The following is a 17337-nucleotide window of genomic DNA, read 5'->3' as shown; positions in this document are numbered from 1 at the left end:
AGATTCAGCCCAGGGACCAGGTCAGGTGTGGGTTCCTACGCAAACCAGTTTCCCACGCAAACCCTCCCTCCCCCCTGGCCACGTGTGTTGCTTGCGCATGCGCAGTTTGCTGAAAATGATTGTGCGCATGCGCGAAAACCATGAATAGCTAATAAACAAGATGCCGGCAACGGCAACAGAGACTGGAGAACCGGTACGCGGGCGTGGCCAGCCTGGGTTGCCAGAGCTATATGCCAGTTATCAGCTGCCTGATCCAAGAGCACGGAGAGTGGAGAGGAGGCGAGAACAGCACAGACTGACTCAGCTACTCGGGAGGAGAGTGCCCCGCCCCTCTTCACAACACACACCTGGGGACTGAGGTTTAAGGAGACACTGTGGGGAGGGCCATTTTTTGGGGGAAAAACACTGAATTTGTAGAGTTTGGTGTGCCGGTAGAGACCATTGGAGTTTGCAGGACTGCTTGCTTCTTCCTTACTTTGTGGATTCAGTACCTTGTTCCTGACCTTGTGGACTCATTGTTTGTTCCTTGGTTCGTGGACTTATTTCCCTGTTCCTTTATTTTGTTGGAGTGGGCACAGCCTACGTCTGCTGGGCATGTATCAGTGGTGGGTTCCTGCCGGATCGCACCGGATCGCGCGCTCCCTTTCGGCGCTAAACCCGGAAGTACGGTCTTGGCGACGGGACGACGCTTGCCTGCGCTCCACCAGCTCGGCTGGGAACGGAGACGTTTCCTCAGCGGAGCGGAGCGCCTGAAAGGGACGCAGGCTCAGCCTGCCAGGCTGCCACCACTCCACTGAAGACATTGCTGAGCAGAGAAACGTCTCCGTTCCCAGCCGAGCTGGTGGAGCGCAGGCAAGCGTCGTCCCATCGCCAGGGGTGGGGCAAGACCGTACTTCCGGGTTTAGCGCCGAAAGGGAGCGCGCGATCCGGTGCGATCCGGCAGGAACCCACCACTGGCATGTATGTGCATGCACTTTGCCCTGGGATGTGGGAGAGTTGAAGGGAAATTTGGAGCATTAAAAGATGATCGTGATTTAGGACCAAAATTGTAGGGCTCGATTATGGTCGTAAGTCGAGGACTGCCTGTAAGCAAGACGAGATCAAGTGACAGTCGTGACCAAGAAGAATCGGGGCTTCAAGGAAGCCTCCAAAAGTTGTGCTGCATTTAGAATTTCAAAATAACTACCCATCGCTACTCCAGGCTGCTAAGTTACCCTTGTAGTTATATTTTTCATAACGAGGACTAGAAACTTGCTTTTTTTAACAGCAGCATTTGTTTTTATGTATCGATTCTTTTTTTAAAAATACCATCCATCTCCCCCCTCACAGAAGGAGCGTACAAATGAAATATTAAAAATATTTTTTTTAGAAAACGGATTTAAAATGTAGAAACAGGCAAAGGAGGTTATGCCGTGTAGGGACACAGTGGCTCGGTGGCTAAGACGCCGAGCTTGTCGATCAGAAAGGTCAGCAGTTCGGCGGTTCGAATCCCTAGTGCTGCATAACGGAGTGAGCTCCTGTTACTTGTCCCAGCTTCTGCCAACCGAGCAGTTCGAAAGCACGTAAAAAATGCAAGTAGAAAAATAGGGACCACTTTGGTGGGAAGGTAGCAGCGTTCCGTGCGCCTTCGGCGTTGAGTCACACCGGCCACATGACCACGGAGACGTCTTTGGACAGCGCAGGCTCTTTGGCTTTGAAACGGAGATGAGCAGCGCCCCCCAGAGTTGGGAAAGACTAGCACATATGTGCGAGGGGAACCTTCACCTTTTACCTTGTTTTGTTTCGTGAGTTGCCCAAAGTCTGGATAGACTGGGGCAATCGATAAATATTTCGACGAATGCATTTCGTACATAGATGCTGACTGACTCAAAGGGCCATTCAAGGACCCCACCCTAACCCATGCAATCTTTTTGCAGATGGTAATACACCCATGGTGATCATTGGCGTGGTGGTGTGTGTCCTTGTGGTTGTGTTGGTGATTGCGGTTATCTACCTCATCCAAGCAAGACACAGCAAAGGTAAACATCCGCGTTAACTGCTCTTTGTGGTTGGAGGGCCTGTTCAGAAAGTTGGCCATGCTGTGGTCATCACTCTTGAGACTGATGCACTGAAGGCACCTTCATCCATTGTGGGGACGGGGCAGTGGTGGGTTTCAAAAAATTTTAGAACCTCTTCTGTAGGTGTGGCCTGCTTTGTGGGAGTGGCTTTCCAGCTATGTGATCGGGTGGGAGTGGCTTGCCAGCCATGTGACTGAGTGGGAGTGGCTTGCCAGCCATGTGACTGGGTGGGCATGGCCAACTTGTAAAATGTGGTGAAACTCACTTAACAACCCTCTTGCTTAGCAACCAAAATGTTAGCTCAGAAAAGCCAGTGATTTGGGATCAACAGTGCAAGTATCCCAACAAGGTGCTTCCTGGTGGATCCCAGAGTAAGTCTGAGTAACGCAGCTGCTACTGGTTAACAGATTAACAGATTAACAGAGTTGGAAGGGACCTTGTAGGTCATCTAGTCCAACCCCCCCACTCAAGCAGGAGACCCTACTACACCATTTCTGACAGAGGGCAGTCCAGTCTCTTCTTGAAAGCGGAAATGGTCAACTGAATCCACACTCAGATTAATAGAGTTTGGAAGGGACCTTGTAGGTCATGTAGTCCAACCCCCTGTAAAATGGGGCAAAGCTCGCTTAGCAAATGTCTCTGCTTAGCAACAGAAATGCGGGGCTCCGTTGTGGTTGTAAGTCGAGGACTCGCTGTAGTGTCGAGAAATGCCTTCTGCGAGGCTCAGAAAAATGCTTTTTTGCTCTCCCGCTGCTCCGTCATTGTAAGAAACTTAAGTTTTGCAGGGCATTTTTGGAAACCTTCAAAATTGATCTTCCAGCTAATGTGTTTTTTCTCCTGCTTTCTTGTAGGTAAAGATTCCACATCTGTAAGGTAAATATATTTTTGTCTTTTCATCAAAACAAGTGGGTGGATTGGGGGAGGGGAATTAAATAGTAGCTGTTACAACCTGGTGTATTTCAGGTGCATTGAAGTATAGTTTCCCTCGGTCTGAGTCCCCCCAAGAACCACAGCTAGTTCCCTGGATGGTACTATTGGCTAATATTTGGATATTTAAATGTTTAAAGATTAAATATTTAAATATTTCAAACTGGCTTGTTTACAGTGCCTAATTTTGTTCCATGAAAACCATAGATATGTTTCCTTTGCATTCTGGACATCACTCTGGATTTATTGAAAGCAAGGTGGGGCAGAGACAGGGGTGAAATTCAGCAGGTTCTGACAGGTTCTGGAGAACCGGTAGCAGAAATTTTGAATAGTTTGGTGAACCGGCAAATACAACCTCTGGCTGGCCCCAGAGTGGGGAGGGAATGGGGATTTTGCAAATATCCTTTCCCTGCCACGCCCACCAAGCCATGTCCACAGAACCGGTAGTAAAAAAAAAAAGAATTTCACCACTGGGCAGAGAGGACCCCGGTAGCTTTCACACAGCATGCTGATTCAAAGTCAAGTTAGCAAGGCATTTTGGGGGGCAATGGGACATTCACACCACATGGTGCAAAAGGAGGAGGGGGGAAATGGAAGGACGTGGCAAAGGAGAGGAGAAGGAGAAGAGGGAGGAAGGAAGGAGAAGGAGAAAAATAGGAGAAGGAGAAAGAGAGAAGAGGGAAGGAGGAGAAGGAGAAATAGAGGAGGAGAAAGAGGAGAGGAGAAGGTGGGAGGAAGGAGAGGGAGGGAAGTAGAAGGATGAGGAGAAGGAGAGGGAGGGAGGAGAAAGAAGAAGGGAGAAGGGGAAGAAGAAAGAGGAAGAAGAGAAGGAGAAGAGGGAGCAAGAAGGAGGAGAAGAAGAGAAGGAGGAAGAGAGAAGAGGAAAGAAAGGGAAGGAGAAAGAGGAAGAAGAGGAGACAAGGGAGGAAGGAGAAGGAGAAAGAGAGGGAAGAAGGAGAAAGAGCAAGGGAGAAGGAGAGGGAGGAAGAAGGGAGGAAGGAGAAGGAGGGGAAGGACATGGAAAAGGAGAGGAGAAGAAGGCACAGGAGAAAAAAGAGAAGAAAGAGGAAAAGGAGGAAGAAAAGAGGAGGAGTAAGGAAAGAGGAAGAGGAAAGAAAAAGAGAAAGGAGGAGGAAGGAGAGGGAACAAGGAGGAGAAAATGGGAAGGAGAGGAAAAAATGGGGGAAAGAGGAAGAGAAGAGAAAGAAAGAAAGGAGAAGGAGAAGGAGAAAGAGACAAAGAGGAGGCAGAGGAGAAGGAAAAGGGAAAAAGTGAAAGATGGGAAGGAAGGAGAAGGACAAAGAGAAGGAGAAGCGTATTACAGATTAGCATAATAACCTAGGTCAGACACCATGCTACCATAAAGTAGAAACCTCAGACTAAGCAGAGGCTTATCAAGCGTAGAGTGTGAATGTAAAAACTATTATGGGGAGATGAAAAACCTGCGATAGCAAAGAGGATTATTTTAAAAAACAGCTTTCCGAGCCTCCCGACTTCAGCCTTCAAGGCGACGGGATCAGAAAACCATCTCACAGCTTACCAGAGAGCGTCTCAACCGCCTGAGATTTTTTTTAAAAAAAAAAGAAAAAAAGCCCAAAAGAATTTGAGCAAAGAGACCAAATAACATAAAATCACAGGAAATGCATTGAAGAGCACGGGAATCTTCCTGATCATAGCGAGGGAAGCTGCCCAAGTGTTACTTTAATTTTCCTTTATGTAAGGGGGGAAAAAACCCAACGTCGTGCATCTTTTGATTGCTTCTGGATTTAGCCGATAATCACGAAATGCGCCGGACGATCGGAAATTCCATTTAAGCACCCAGACAAACATTAGATTAATTATTCCGCTATCTGATGAGCCTTCTTAAGAAAGGAGACAAAAGAACTTCATCTATCTTTTTTTGGTGCTTGAGGAATTAGTTTTTAATGCGCTCCGGGTTTTTTTTTGGGGGGGGGGTGTAATTGTGTAAATTTGCCGTCTATTTGGAACAAGATTAAAAAGTGTTAAGTCTTTTTTTCCTCTTTCATTTACTGAGCCTTCGATATGCAGATTTGCCAGAATGGGGAAGATAGACAGTGCTCGACTTACGACCGTAATGGAGCCTGCCCATTAAGGTCATAAATCATGATGGTTGTAAAGCAGGCTACCCGTGTGAATGACCTGATTTAATGACCTTGTTATAGCTGGGGAATTCTGGGAGTTGGAGCCCACCTACCTTAAAACTTGCTCTCTGGGGAATTCTGGGAGTTGAAGTCCACCCATCTTAAAGGATGCTGGCTAGGGAATTCTGGAGTTGAAGTCCATCCATCTTAAAGCATGATGTCTGGGGAATTCTGGGAGTTGAAGTCCACCCATCTAAAGATGTCAAGATTGAGCAACAATGGTAGACATTCTTTCTGATGTGAAGTTAAAATGTTAGGGTATCGATGCTAAAAACTTTGGAATAAGATTTAAATTTCCTGAAAGAGGCGAAATCCAGATCCAGTGGGCCCCAAACCTCTAGGAAACATCTGACAGAGGGAAATACTCTTTTTCTTTTTTGCTCGTTAGACAATTTAGATTTAATTCCGAGCCGAAGGGAGAATTGAAACAGTCTGTAACACAAAAATCAGTCAGAAATTCCCCCTCAATCGTGCTCTTAATCTGGCGACGTATTCATTAAAACTGGCAGAATTGTGATCCAATCACAGCACAACCATAATAAAAAAGCAAATAAACCCAGCACATAAGGGAAATAAGTCGGAACAATTACAGAATCACAACAGCAGTGGCTAAAGTAACTCAGCTAGGAAAAGGATCTAATGTTCAACTCTTTTTAGTGTTTCTCAAACTTTGCAACTTTAAGAGGAGTGGACTTCAACTCCCAGAATTCTGGGAGTTGAAGTCCACACATCTCAAAGTTTGGGGAGGCTGAGAAACAAACTGCTTTAGATCGCTCTCTATATTTTTGGGAGCTTTTTATTTATTGTTTGTCCAACGTGTACAAGATAACAGGTAATAGGTATAAACATGGACGTGAAACAAAGGAAATGAGTTCAAATCAATGGGGACAGTAGGACAGGGACTGCACTTATGCAGGCCCCCTTTACGGACCTCTTAGGAATGGGGTGAGGTCCACGGTAGACAATTTAAGGTTGAAACTTTGAGGATGTAACAACGGAGTCAGGTAGAGCATTCCAGGCGTTGACCACTCTGTTGCTGAAGTCGTATTTTCTGCAATCGTGTTTGGAGCGGTTAATCTTGAGTTTGTATCGATTGTTTGCCCATGTATTGTATTGTATTATTGAGGTTGAAGCTGAAGTAGTCATTGACAGGTAGGGCGTTACAGCAGACAATTTTGGGTACTACGCTTAGATCAGACCGTAGGCGGCGTACTTCCAGAGTTTGAGCCTGGTGGCATAAGGGATTCTATTGTGAGCAGAGGAGTGGAGTTACTCTTCTCGTGAAATGCCTCTGGACTCGCTCAATCGTATTAATGTCCGATATACAGTGTGGATTCCAGGCAGATGAGCTGTATTTGAGGATTGGTCTGGCAAAGGTTTTGTATGCCCTAGTTAGCAATACAATGTTACCAGAGATGCTATCAGGCCTGCAGCCATCTTTTATTTTGGATCTTTGGCCTGCCACACTTTCTATTATTCTACTATGCCTTTTCTATTGTGGGAAAACGGGAGGGGGGATTGTACAGAGTTAGATGCGATGCAGCCATAACAAAATTCTTTCTAGAAAGCCAAGGTCATCCTTTGTCTTTGCACCTCTGCACCTGACCGGAACTGGATGGGTGGAACTGCCAGCATGGCAGTGGGACATTGGACCATGGGATGGACTTGTGGGTATGAGGGCAAGATCTTGAACTTTCAACTGGGTGGGGAAAACCGGGAAGTTTTCAGATTCGGGTTTTCCCAGATGTGCCAACATGGCTCTCTTCATCAATGGGAACTTTGAGCAATCCTTTGCCTCGGACTCTGATTTACTTTTGGATGCTGTTTGGAATCCTGACGTTAACCAGAATCTGACAGTTGAATCAGGCAACCTAGCCATCTTCCAGAAAAGTTGGACTACAATTCCCAGAAGCCTCTGCTGCCTTGCCAGAAGCTCTAGCTGTATTTCACAGCCTGGTAAAATTCCCCATTCAGCAGGACTTCTCATTAACTGTGTTTTATTCTTTGGGCCGCCCGTTTTAATGATGTGCTGGGTATATTTATGATTGCGTTAACCTTTTGCGATGCCACATACCTTGAGTGAGAGCAGAGCTGGGATACATTCCTTAGAAAGAAATGATTGCATCCTAATCCATTGATCCAAACCGTAAAGTTTAATTACTTAATTTATGCCAGGCCTCCTGAATATCTTTTTCCAGGGACCCGGCTGGGTCTATGAATTTATGTCGCTTAAAGGCTTCATAGCAAACACATATTTACTTCTTGATTAATATGAAATCTGCGCCTCGCTTTTTCACATGAATAGCAAAAGGCGTAATAAAATCCAGAAGAAAGGCAGCAATAAAAATATATATGCAGATTCTAAACTAATAGCCACAGTCAACTTGAAAATGTAGTTGAGTTAAAATATGGACTTTGATATAAAACAATATGTCGTTTTTTTTCCATCTCCACATTTTGCATTAACCACATAGCAATCTCTGGAGGTAGGTGGCACAGAAAAATTGCACAGACGTTCCTAGATGGCTGGTCCAGAGATTTCTGTTTTAAAAAATGGCTGGAGGGAAACAAACCCTGATCTCATGCCTCGTAAATCAAGGTTAAGGAACCTCTAGCATTCCCAGCAGCTGCAGCCAAAATGCAAATAATTGAAGTGATGCTGGGAAACGTAGTTTAGCAATGCTCGGAGGGAGGGAGGGACCTTGACAGACTTGAACCCTGGGCCCTCTCTAACAAAATGAAATTCAACGTAGAGAAAAGTAAAGTCTTTAAACTTAGGCAAGAAAACCGAAAGGACATATATAAACTGGGTGAAACCAGGCTTAATAGCAGTAAATGTGAGAAGGATCTTGGAGTCTTAGTGGACAACCAGCTAAACAGGAGCCAGCTGTGTGCAGTGGCAGCCAAAAAAGCCAATGCAATCCTCAGTTGCATTAACAGAGGGATACAATCAAGATCAAGGGAGATACTAATACCACTCTGTAAAACCTTACTAAGGTCACACCTATAGTATTGCATCCAGTTTATAAAAAAGAGGTGGAGACTCTAGAAAGAGTGCAGAGAAGATCAACCAGGATGATGAGGGGACTGGAGGCTCAAACATATGAAGAACGATTGCAGGAACTGGACATGGCTAGTCTAGGGAAGAGAAGGACCAGGGGAGACAGGATAGCAGTCTCCCAAAATTTGAGGGGCTGCCACAGAGAGGAGGGGGTCAGGCTATTTCCCAAAGCACTTGAAGGCCAGATAAGGAACAATGGATGGCAACTGGTCAAGGAGACATTCAACCTAGAAATAAGGAGGGATTTTCTGACAGTGAGAACAATCCACCCATGGAAATTGCCTTCGGAAGTTGTGGGAGCTTCCTCACTGGAGGCTTTCAAGAAGAGACTGGACTGCCACCTGTCAGAAATGGTGTATAGTCTCCCGCTTGGGCAGGGGGTTGGACTAGATGACCTACAAGGTCCCTTCCAACTCTGTTTAATCTGAGTGTGAATTCAGTGGACCATTTCTGCTCTAAATTAACCTAGAAAAAAGGGATGAGGCCTTTCCAATGACAATACCCCATAGATTGGGATCGGTTCCTTAGAATCGGAGACTTTGAAGCCGTGTTTCTCAACCGTGGCAATTTGAAGAGGTGTGGACTTCAACTCCCAGAATTCACTTAATAACTGTCTCCACAGAAATGCCAAGCTCAGTTGCGGTCGTAGGTTGAGGAAGATCTGTATCCTATCCTTCCATTTTTATGCCCGGGATACAGGTAGTCCTCAACTTACGACCACAATTGAGCCCAACTTTTCTCATTCAGTGAGGCATTTATTGACTTTTGCTCCGTTTTACGATCTTTCTTTCCCCCGTCGTTAGGTGAATCATGGCAGTTGTTCTATTAGTGCAACAGTTGTTAAGCGAATCTGGCTTCCTTGGCTTGTTGGAAGGTCGCAGGAGTTGATCACATGATCTTACGACCCTGCAACCGTCATAAATATGAGTCAGTTGCCAAGTGTCTCCATTTGGATCAACGGTTGTAAGAGTGAAAAACTGTCATATCACTTTTTTCCGCAGCACGCCCGAACTGGTAGTGAAAAAATTGACCACCCACCCCACTGGTGCCATTGTACCTTCGGTCACTAAATGAACCTTTTAAAGTCAAGGAATATCTGTATCCTTATTGCTGTCAGCATATATAACATGAAAAATCCATTTTTTTCCCCAAGCTCTATTATCCATTAAGCACAAAGACCAATGCTCCTAGTCCTAGAAGTTAAATCTCCTTTGCAGAAGCCACCAATCACGATGGAGACCTATACAAAATCTGTGCCACTTTGGATTTATTTTTTAGGTGTTGTTTCTAATTTTGTTCGAGAAAGTCACTGTGTGAAATTTGCTGTTGACTCCCTTGGTGATCTGAGTTTCTGCTTCTATCTTTAGGCTCCACGAAGCTGAGAAGTCTCCACCGCTGACGAATCAGGTAGGTTGGGCTCTGTTTCTTGAGATGCTGCCTAGAAATAATACAATAATAATACAATACAATACAATAGCAGAGTTTGAAGGGACCTTGGAGGTCTTCTAGCCCAACCCCCTGCCTAGGCAGGAAATCCTATACTGTTTCAGACAAATAGCGATCCAACATCTTCTTAAAGACTTCCAGTGTTGGGGCATTCACAACTTCTGGAGGCAAGCTGTTCCACTGATTCATTGTTCTCACTGTCAGGAAGTTTCTCCTCAGTTCTAAGTTGCTTCTCTCCTTGATTAGTTTCCACCCATTGCTTCTTGTCCTGCCCTCAGGTGCTTTGGAGAATAGTTTGACTCCCTCTTCTTTGTGGCAACCCCTGAGATATTGGAACACTGCTATCATGTCTCCCCTAGTCCTTCTTTCTCTTAAGCTAGACATACCTAGTTCCTGCAACCGTTCTTCATATGTTTTAGTCTCCAGTCCCCTAATCCTCTTTGTTGCTCTTCTCTGCACTCTTTCTAGAGTCTCCACATCTTTTTTACATCATGGTGACCAGAACTGAATGCAGTATTCCAAGTGTGGCCTTACCAAGGCATTATAAAGTGGTATTAACATTTCACGTGATCTTGATTCTATCCCTCTGTTGATGCAGCCTATAATAATTATAGAGGCCAGCCCTTTGGTGTGAAATAGCTTTAGCCAATGGAACAGAACGGAACATCCCATTCACATCATAACAGAGTTGGAAGGGACCTTAGAGGCCTTCTAGTCCAGCCCCCCTGCTCAAGCAGGAGACCTTATGCCATTTCAGACAAATGGACATCCAGTCTCTTCTTGAAAGCCTAACAGTGTTGGGACACTCACAACTTCTGGAGGCAAGCTCTTCCACCGGTTAATTGTTCTCACTGTTAGGAAGTTTCTCCTTAGTTTTAGATTGTTCCAAAGATGCTTTTTCAAGAGGCAACTGGACTTTCGGTGGGTTTTTTTTTGACGTTTCAAGGCAGATAAATTCTTCCATTTCCCACCATCCACTCAGAGCCGAAGAAGCTTCATTGGATGAAAAGCAAAACATCTTCAAAGAAAAGGCAGAAAGTCCAGCTGCCTCTTGAAAAAAAGCACCTTTGGGATAACTATGAGCTGGATCAGGTGTCCCAATCTTTCGGACTTCAGGGACCACTAAAGGCATAATTTTAAATCCGGCGGACCACTAATACGATGACCGGCTGGGTGGGCGTGGAAAGGTGGCCATGTGACTGGGTGGGCGTGACCAGCTCAATAGAATATTTAGAATAGAATAAGTAGATAATGGAATGGAATGGAATGGAATGGAATAGAATAGAATAAGTAGAGAATAGAATGGAATGGAATACAATGGCAGAGTTGGAAGGGACCTTGGAGGTCTTCTAGTCCAACCCCCTGCCTAGGCAGGAAACCCTATACCGTTTCAGACAAATGGCTATCTAACATCTTCTTAAAAACTTCCAGTGTTGGAGCATTTACAACTTCTGGAGGCAACTTCTGTTCCATTGATTAATTGTTCTAACTGTCAGGAAATTTCTCCTCAGTTCTAAGTTGCTTCTCTCCTTGATTAGTTTCCACCCATTGCTTCTTGTTCTACCCTCAGGTGCCTTGGAGAACAGGTTGCCACCCCCTTCTTTGGCACAGCCCCTCAGATATTGGAAGATGCTATCATGTCACCCTCTAGTCCTTCTTTTCACTAGATTAGACATACCCAATTCCTGCAACCGTTTTAGCCTCCAGTCCCCTCATCCTCTTTGTTGCTCTTCTCTGCAAAACTGGATGCCGTATTCCAAGTGTGGCCTTACCAAGGCCTTGTAAAGTGGTATTAACCCTTCACGTGATCTTGATTCTGTCTCTCTTTTAATGCAGCCTAATGCGTTGGCCTTTTTGGCAGCTGCAACACACATCTGGCTCGTACTTAAGTAATTGTCCATTAGGACTCCAAGATCCCGCTCAAAGTCAGTACTGTTGAGCTAGCTAACTTGGAGGAATTGTTTTCATCCTAAATTAGTGTATTTTTTTTGCACTTGGAGAGAGAAAGTGTGATCAGCCTAGCCAAATAAGCCATTATCCTGTGCCTAATAGTGTTATTTTTTTCGGAGGATCAGTGTATTAAAATAGGGGGGGGGGGAAGCCTCATTATCCTAAGACTATAAATCTTTTCAGGAGGGCAAATTTTCTAGGAGGTGGTTCAAATTTTCCTAAGCCTTCTATCTGCACCTTTAAAAGTTGACTTAAAAAAAAAAGTTTTAGATTTTTTAAACCAGAAAAGTAAAAATTAAGGAGAACTAAGAATTAAGACAGAAATCAGAAGAAAGAACAAAGGAGAAGGCAAAGCTCAAAATGGAGAAAGGAAAAGAAATATAAAGAAATTACTTCTGACTTTCTTCTACAATTGATAGGGTATAAATGTACAATAAACTACGTTTACAGCATAATGTCCGTTTTTCCCATTTATTTGGTTTTCCCTCTCATCAAATCCATAACAGAATTTCCACTGCTAAGCAAGGAAGTTGTTAAGTCAGTCTCAGCCAGTTTTACAACCTTTGTAGCCAACAGTTGTTAAGCGAATTGCTGCGGTTGTTAATTGAATCGCATGGCCATTAAGCAGATCCAGCGTCTCCGTGCTTGTGGGAAGCCCCCTGGATGGGGTCCCAAATGAGCCTGGGATGCTGCAACTATTGTAACTGCATGCCAGTTGCCAAGTCGCCCAAATTTTGATCACATGATCTATACTTGGGACGGTCGTAAGTCCGGGGACCAGTTGTAAGTCACCTTTTTCAGCGTCTCTGTAACTTCAAATGGTTGCGAAATGAATGGTTGTAAGTCGAGGACTACCTGCCTCACAATTTAACAGAATAACAGAGCTGGAAGGAGCCTTGGAGGTCATCTAGTCCAACCCCCTGCTCAAGCAAGAGACCCTAGATCATTTTAGACAAAATGGTTGTCCAGTCTCTTCTTAAAAGTTTCAATGATGGAGCACCCAGAACTTCTGAAGGCAACTTCTGTTCCTCCGGTTAATTGTCCTCACTGTCTGGAAATTTCTCCTTATTTTGAGATTGCATCGCTCCTTGATAACAGAATTGGAAAGGGGCTTGAAGGCCATCTAGTCCATCACCTCCACTCAAGCAGGAGCCCCTGCCCCATTTCTGACAGATGGCAGTCCAGTCTCTTCTTGAAAGCTTCCAGCCATGAAGCTCCCACAACTTCTGAATAACAGGATAATAACAGAGTTGGAAGGGACCTTGTAGGTCATCTAGTCCAACCCCCTGCCCAAGCAGGAACTCCTACACCATGTCTGACAGATGGCAGTCCAGTCTCTTCTTGAAAGCTTCCAGCGATGAATCTCCCACAACTTCTGGAGGCAAGTTGTTCTACCGATTAATTATTCTCACTATTTGGAAATTTCTCCTTAGTTCTACAGTTGCTTCTCTCCTTGCTTAGTTTCCATCTGTTGCTTCACATTTTCGAGGAGACCAAAATTCCACCTATTTCTGTTTCACGCAGACAGCCCAAAAGAGGTTTTTTTAAACCAGCAATAAAATCAAACCGATGTCGTCTCTCTCAAAGGGCTAAGTAGTTCTTAAGAACTGAAAACGTAATATTCTAAAAGCTGGATTTGGCAAGCTGCTCTCTACTACAGAATCATCCTGGCCCCGTGCACACTTAAAACACTTAATTTAAACACAGCCAGGTGGACATAGTAACCAAGGAAAAACCAACCCTAACGTTTTGGGGAAGGAATTAAATTGGCTTAAAGTGCCCCCTGCTCCCTTTTGCAGGCCCTAATTCAGACCTTTTGAACTGCGTTGGCAGTTTGAACCAACCTAAATGCTGGAAAATGCGACCCTTTCTTTTGGGAAAAATGCAGGCCGAAGAGAATTTTGTAACCTGCTGGTTTTTCCAGGGTTGTTTGGGAAGGAACTAAATGGACTAAAATGTAAGTAAAGTACTTGCCATGTCAAGTTGTATTAAAAGCTGGGCGGGGAAATGAAATTATGGGGGTTATGCCTTAAGTGGAGACAGAGAAGCATTACTTAAATTGGAGGAAGCTAAATCTATATATATAAAAGCGAAATACCACTCAGGCATCATCACGAATTCTCCAGAACTGTAAAGCCTACAAACTTGAAATTCGGCACGTATATTGCTCTTGGCTTCTAGGTGCTCACTAAGAAAGGATTTTTCGAAATGACCATTGTATCATTAGTATTTCTTATAGTATTATTAATACGTTCTGATGCTAAGGAGTTAGACGTTCTACTCCCCCTCCCCACCTGAAAAGAACTCTGTTGCAACTGCCACTTGGGCGTGGGTGCGGCCAGCCCATGACTCAGCCAGCCTGCGGGCTGGCAGTTTAGACATTCTACTCCCCCTCCCCACCTGAAAAACTCTTTGATGCTAGGGAGTTAGACTGAAGAAGGGGAGAAGATAGGAGAGGCCTCTGTGGGGCAAGCTTGAGGAGAGAAGGGGAGAGAAGAAGGTGATCATAAATACTCATTTGTTTTCAAGCTGAAAATAAAGCTTGAGCAGGGGGTGGACTTGAAGACCTCCAAGGATCCAACTCTGTTATTCTGTTATTCCTGTTCCTGAATCGCCTCCTCCACCCCCTCCTCCACCCCCTTTTGCATTGGTGATGTTACCGTTGGGTAATGAAATGTCTCAGATCTCCAAGGTCCCTTCCAAGTCTTCTGTTATTCTGCAAATCTGTAAGGGTCCCCTGCTTGAGCAGGGGGCTGGACTAGAAGACCTTCAAGGATCCTTCCAAGTCTTCTGTTATTCTGCAAATCTGTAAGGGTCTTCCACTTGAGCAGGGGGCTAGACTAGAAGACCTCCAAGGTCCCTTCCAACTCTGTTATTCTGCAAATCTGTAAGGGTCCCCTGCTTAAGCAGGGGGCTGGACTAGAAGACCTCTGAGGTCCCTTCCAAGTCTTGTGTTATTCTGCAAATCTCTAAGGGTCTCCTGCTTGAGCAGGGGGTTAGACTAGAAGACCTCCAAGGTCCCTTCCAACTCTGTTATTCTGTAATTCTGTGTAGGGTCTCCTGCTTCAGCAGGGGGCTGGACTAGAAGACCTCCAAGGTCCCTTCCAAGTCTTGTGTTATTCTACAAATCTGTAAGGGTCTCCTGCTTGAGCAGGGGGTTAGACTAGAAGACCTCCAAGGTCCCTTCCAAGTCTTGTGTTATTCTGCAAATCTCTAAGGGTCTCCTGCTTGAGCAGGGGGTTAGACTAGAAGACCTCCAAGGTCCCTTCCAACTATGTTATTCTGTAATTCTGTGTAGGGTCTCCTGCTTTAGCAGGGGGTTAGACTAGAAGACCTCCAAGGTCCCTTCCAAGTCTTGTGTTATTCTGCAAATCTCTAAGGGTCTCCTGCTTTAGCAGGGGGCTGGACTAGAAGACCTCCAAGGTCCCTTCCAAGTCTTCTGTTGTTCTGTTAATCAGGAATGATGAGGACAGCAGAAGTCGCTAGATAAAGGAACGCCGCACGCCCCAAAAAGATTCCTTTCAGTGGGGAAAATAATTCTCAAAATATTCATCACCACCAGCTAGGAATAATCCTAAATCCTCGCTTATTTTTGCTGCTTTCGATGCCCCAAATAGGAGTTTCATTTTACAGCTTAAAATCTTCCTCTTTTTTGCAACTCAGCAGAGTTTTCAGGCGAACGGGAAACAGGCTTAAAAAGTTTCAAATTTGGACCAATCCCATATTCCCCCCCCCCCCGCATTACCTTTTTCGGATAAAATTTGCAGCAGGAATTAGAAAAGAGGACACCAATTGGGCTGCAGAGAAAAAAATATGGTGTTTGAGTTAGGATCATGTTTTTTTTTTACCCCACACTGAGTTTCACGGTTTGTGGCTGGCCGTAAGATATGTTGTCCTCAACTTACGACGGGTTGCTTAGCAACCGATCGAAATTACAGGTAACCCTCAACAGTTTGTTCAGTGACCGTCCCAGGTTGCAACGGCACTGAAAAAGGTGACTTACGACCATTTTTCAGACCGCTGCAGCATCCCCAGGGTCAGGTGATCAAAACTGAGACGCTTGGCAACTGACTCGTATTTATGACGGTCGCAATGTCCCGGGGTCACGCCATCCCCTTTTGTAACCTTCTAACAAGCGAAGCCGATGGGGAAGTCAGATTCCCTTAACAACCGTGTTACTAATGTAACTGCAGTGATTCATTTAACAACAGTCGTAAGAAAGGTTGTAAAATGGGGCATGACTCACGCAACAACTGGTCTCCCTTAGCGACCGAAAATTTGAGCGGTCGTAAATGGACCTGTACTTCGGATTTCCAAAACCGACCCAGATTTGAAGCCCCAACATCCATTTCCTCTCCCCGCCTCCCAAGGTCACATGACTGCATTTTGCGTACAGATAGTCCTCGACCTTACGACCGTAATGGAGCTCAACGTTTCTGGCTTCCCCATTGACCTGGGGACCCTGGGGCCGTCATAAATATGAACCTATTGCCAAGCATCCAAATTTTTGGTCATGCGACCATGAGGATACTGCAGGGGTCATAAGTGTGAAAAATGGTCATAGGCCATTTTTTTCAGTGATGTGGTAACAGTGAACTTTGTCACTAAATGAACTGTTTCCTGCCTAGGCAGGGGGTTGGACTAGAAGACCTCTAAGGTCCCTTCCAACTCTACTATTGTATTGTATTGTATTGTATTGTATTGTATTGTATTGTATTGTATTGTATTGTATTGTATTGTATTGTATTGTATTGAATTGAAACTGATATGAGCACCACCCCCTAGAGTCAGGAACAACTAGTACATCTGTACGAGGGGAACCTTTACCTTTACTTCAAGGAGGTTAAAAATGAATTAAAAGACGGGGCAGAGGGCTTTCAGGGACTTAACCAGCCCCGCACCTTTGAATTTTCATCATGAGGACTAGAAACTTGGTGTGCGTTTTTCTAAATGACAAGCGGGGTCCGTCCACCGTCCCCCTGAAGCGAGCCTTCTTCCCTCCCTCCACCACCCTGTCCCCAAACTCGATATTGTAACGTACAAAAAAGAAGAATTTGTCCCTTTTGACAAGATTGCTGGCTGTACGAATTTTATTTTATTTCATTTTTGTTTCCCTTTCGTTCCCGTCTCCCCGAAAGGTTTTATGAAAAGGCCCAGCTGCGCAAAAGAGCCGAGCGTGAGTCGTATTTTTAGAGAGAGGCTTTTGAAAAGGCACCATTGTGCGATTTTTGCTGAGCCAACCGAGCTCCCCGCCCGGGGTGGGGGGTGCTGGGTGGGGGGGTGGTACCGTCTCTGCTTTCTCGCCGTCCCGGTTAGACAGTTGTGTGCCTCTGCAGCTGTCTGCAGGAAACGGGGCCGCGACAACTTGGCTCACACAATGGAGGCTTGACTGGCTTTGTCTGCAGACAAACGCAAACTGCTGGAATCGTTTGCAGAACAGCTGCCCCCTCCCAGCCCCCCCAGCCCCGATATCCATTCCTGGGATTGCAGAGAAGAGCAACAAAGATGGCCAAAAGGGATCTGAAGGCTAAATCATAGGATGAACCAGAATAACTGAGTTGGAAGGGACCTTAGAGGTCTTCTAGTCCATCCCCCTGCTCAAGCAGGAGACCCTATATAAATATCAAAAGAGAATAGCCAGGGTTAAACTGGGGTGGGGTGGGGTGTGTTCCTTGGTGCTCTCTGAGCTCGGTTTTCTTGAAGACGTTTTAATACCCAACTAGGTAACCTCATC

The 17337-nt window shown here is 45.2% G+C and overlaps 1 protein-coding gene across 1 annotated transcript in view; it reads left to right on the top strand.

The window, feature by feature from the left end:
• The window catches only part of LOC309390403 (tyrosine-protein phosphatase non-receptor type substrate 1-like), a 155066-nt gene that overhangs the window by 131777 nt on the left and 5952 nt on the right, over positions 1–17337 (top strand). Inside the window, exons 8-10 of the mRNA XM_081949722.1 lie at positions 1917–2018; positions 2909–2930; positions 9575–9614. Coding sequence (XP_081805848.1) covers positions 1917–2018; positions 2909–2930; positions 9575–9614 — 164 coding nt within the window. The remainder of the gene's footprint in view (positions 1–1916; positions 2019–2908; positions 2931–9574; positions 9615–17337) is intronic.

Source organism: Natrix helvetica, assembly GCF_964273705.1.
Source record: "Natrix helvetica genome assembly, chromosome: 3".
Classification (NCBI taxonomy): Eukaryota; Metazoa; Chordata; class Lepidosauria; order Squamata; family Natricidae; genus Natrix; species Natrix helvetica.
This window is presented reverse-complemented; position numbering and strand designations above follow the sequence as displayed.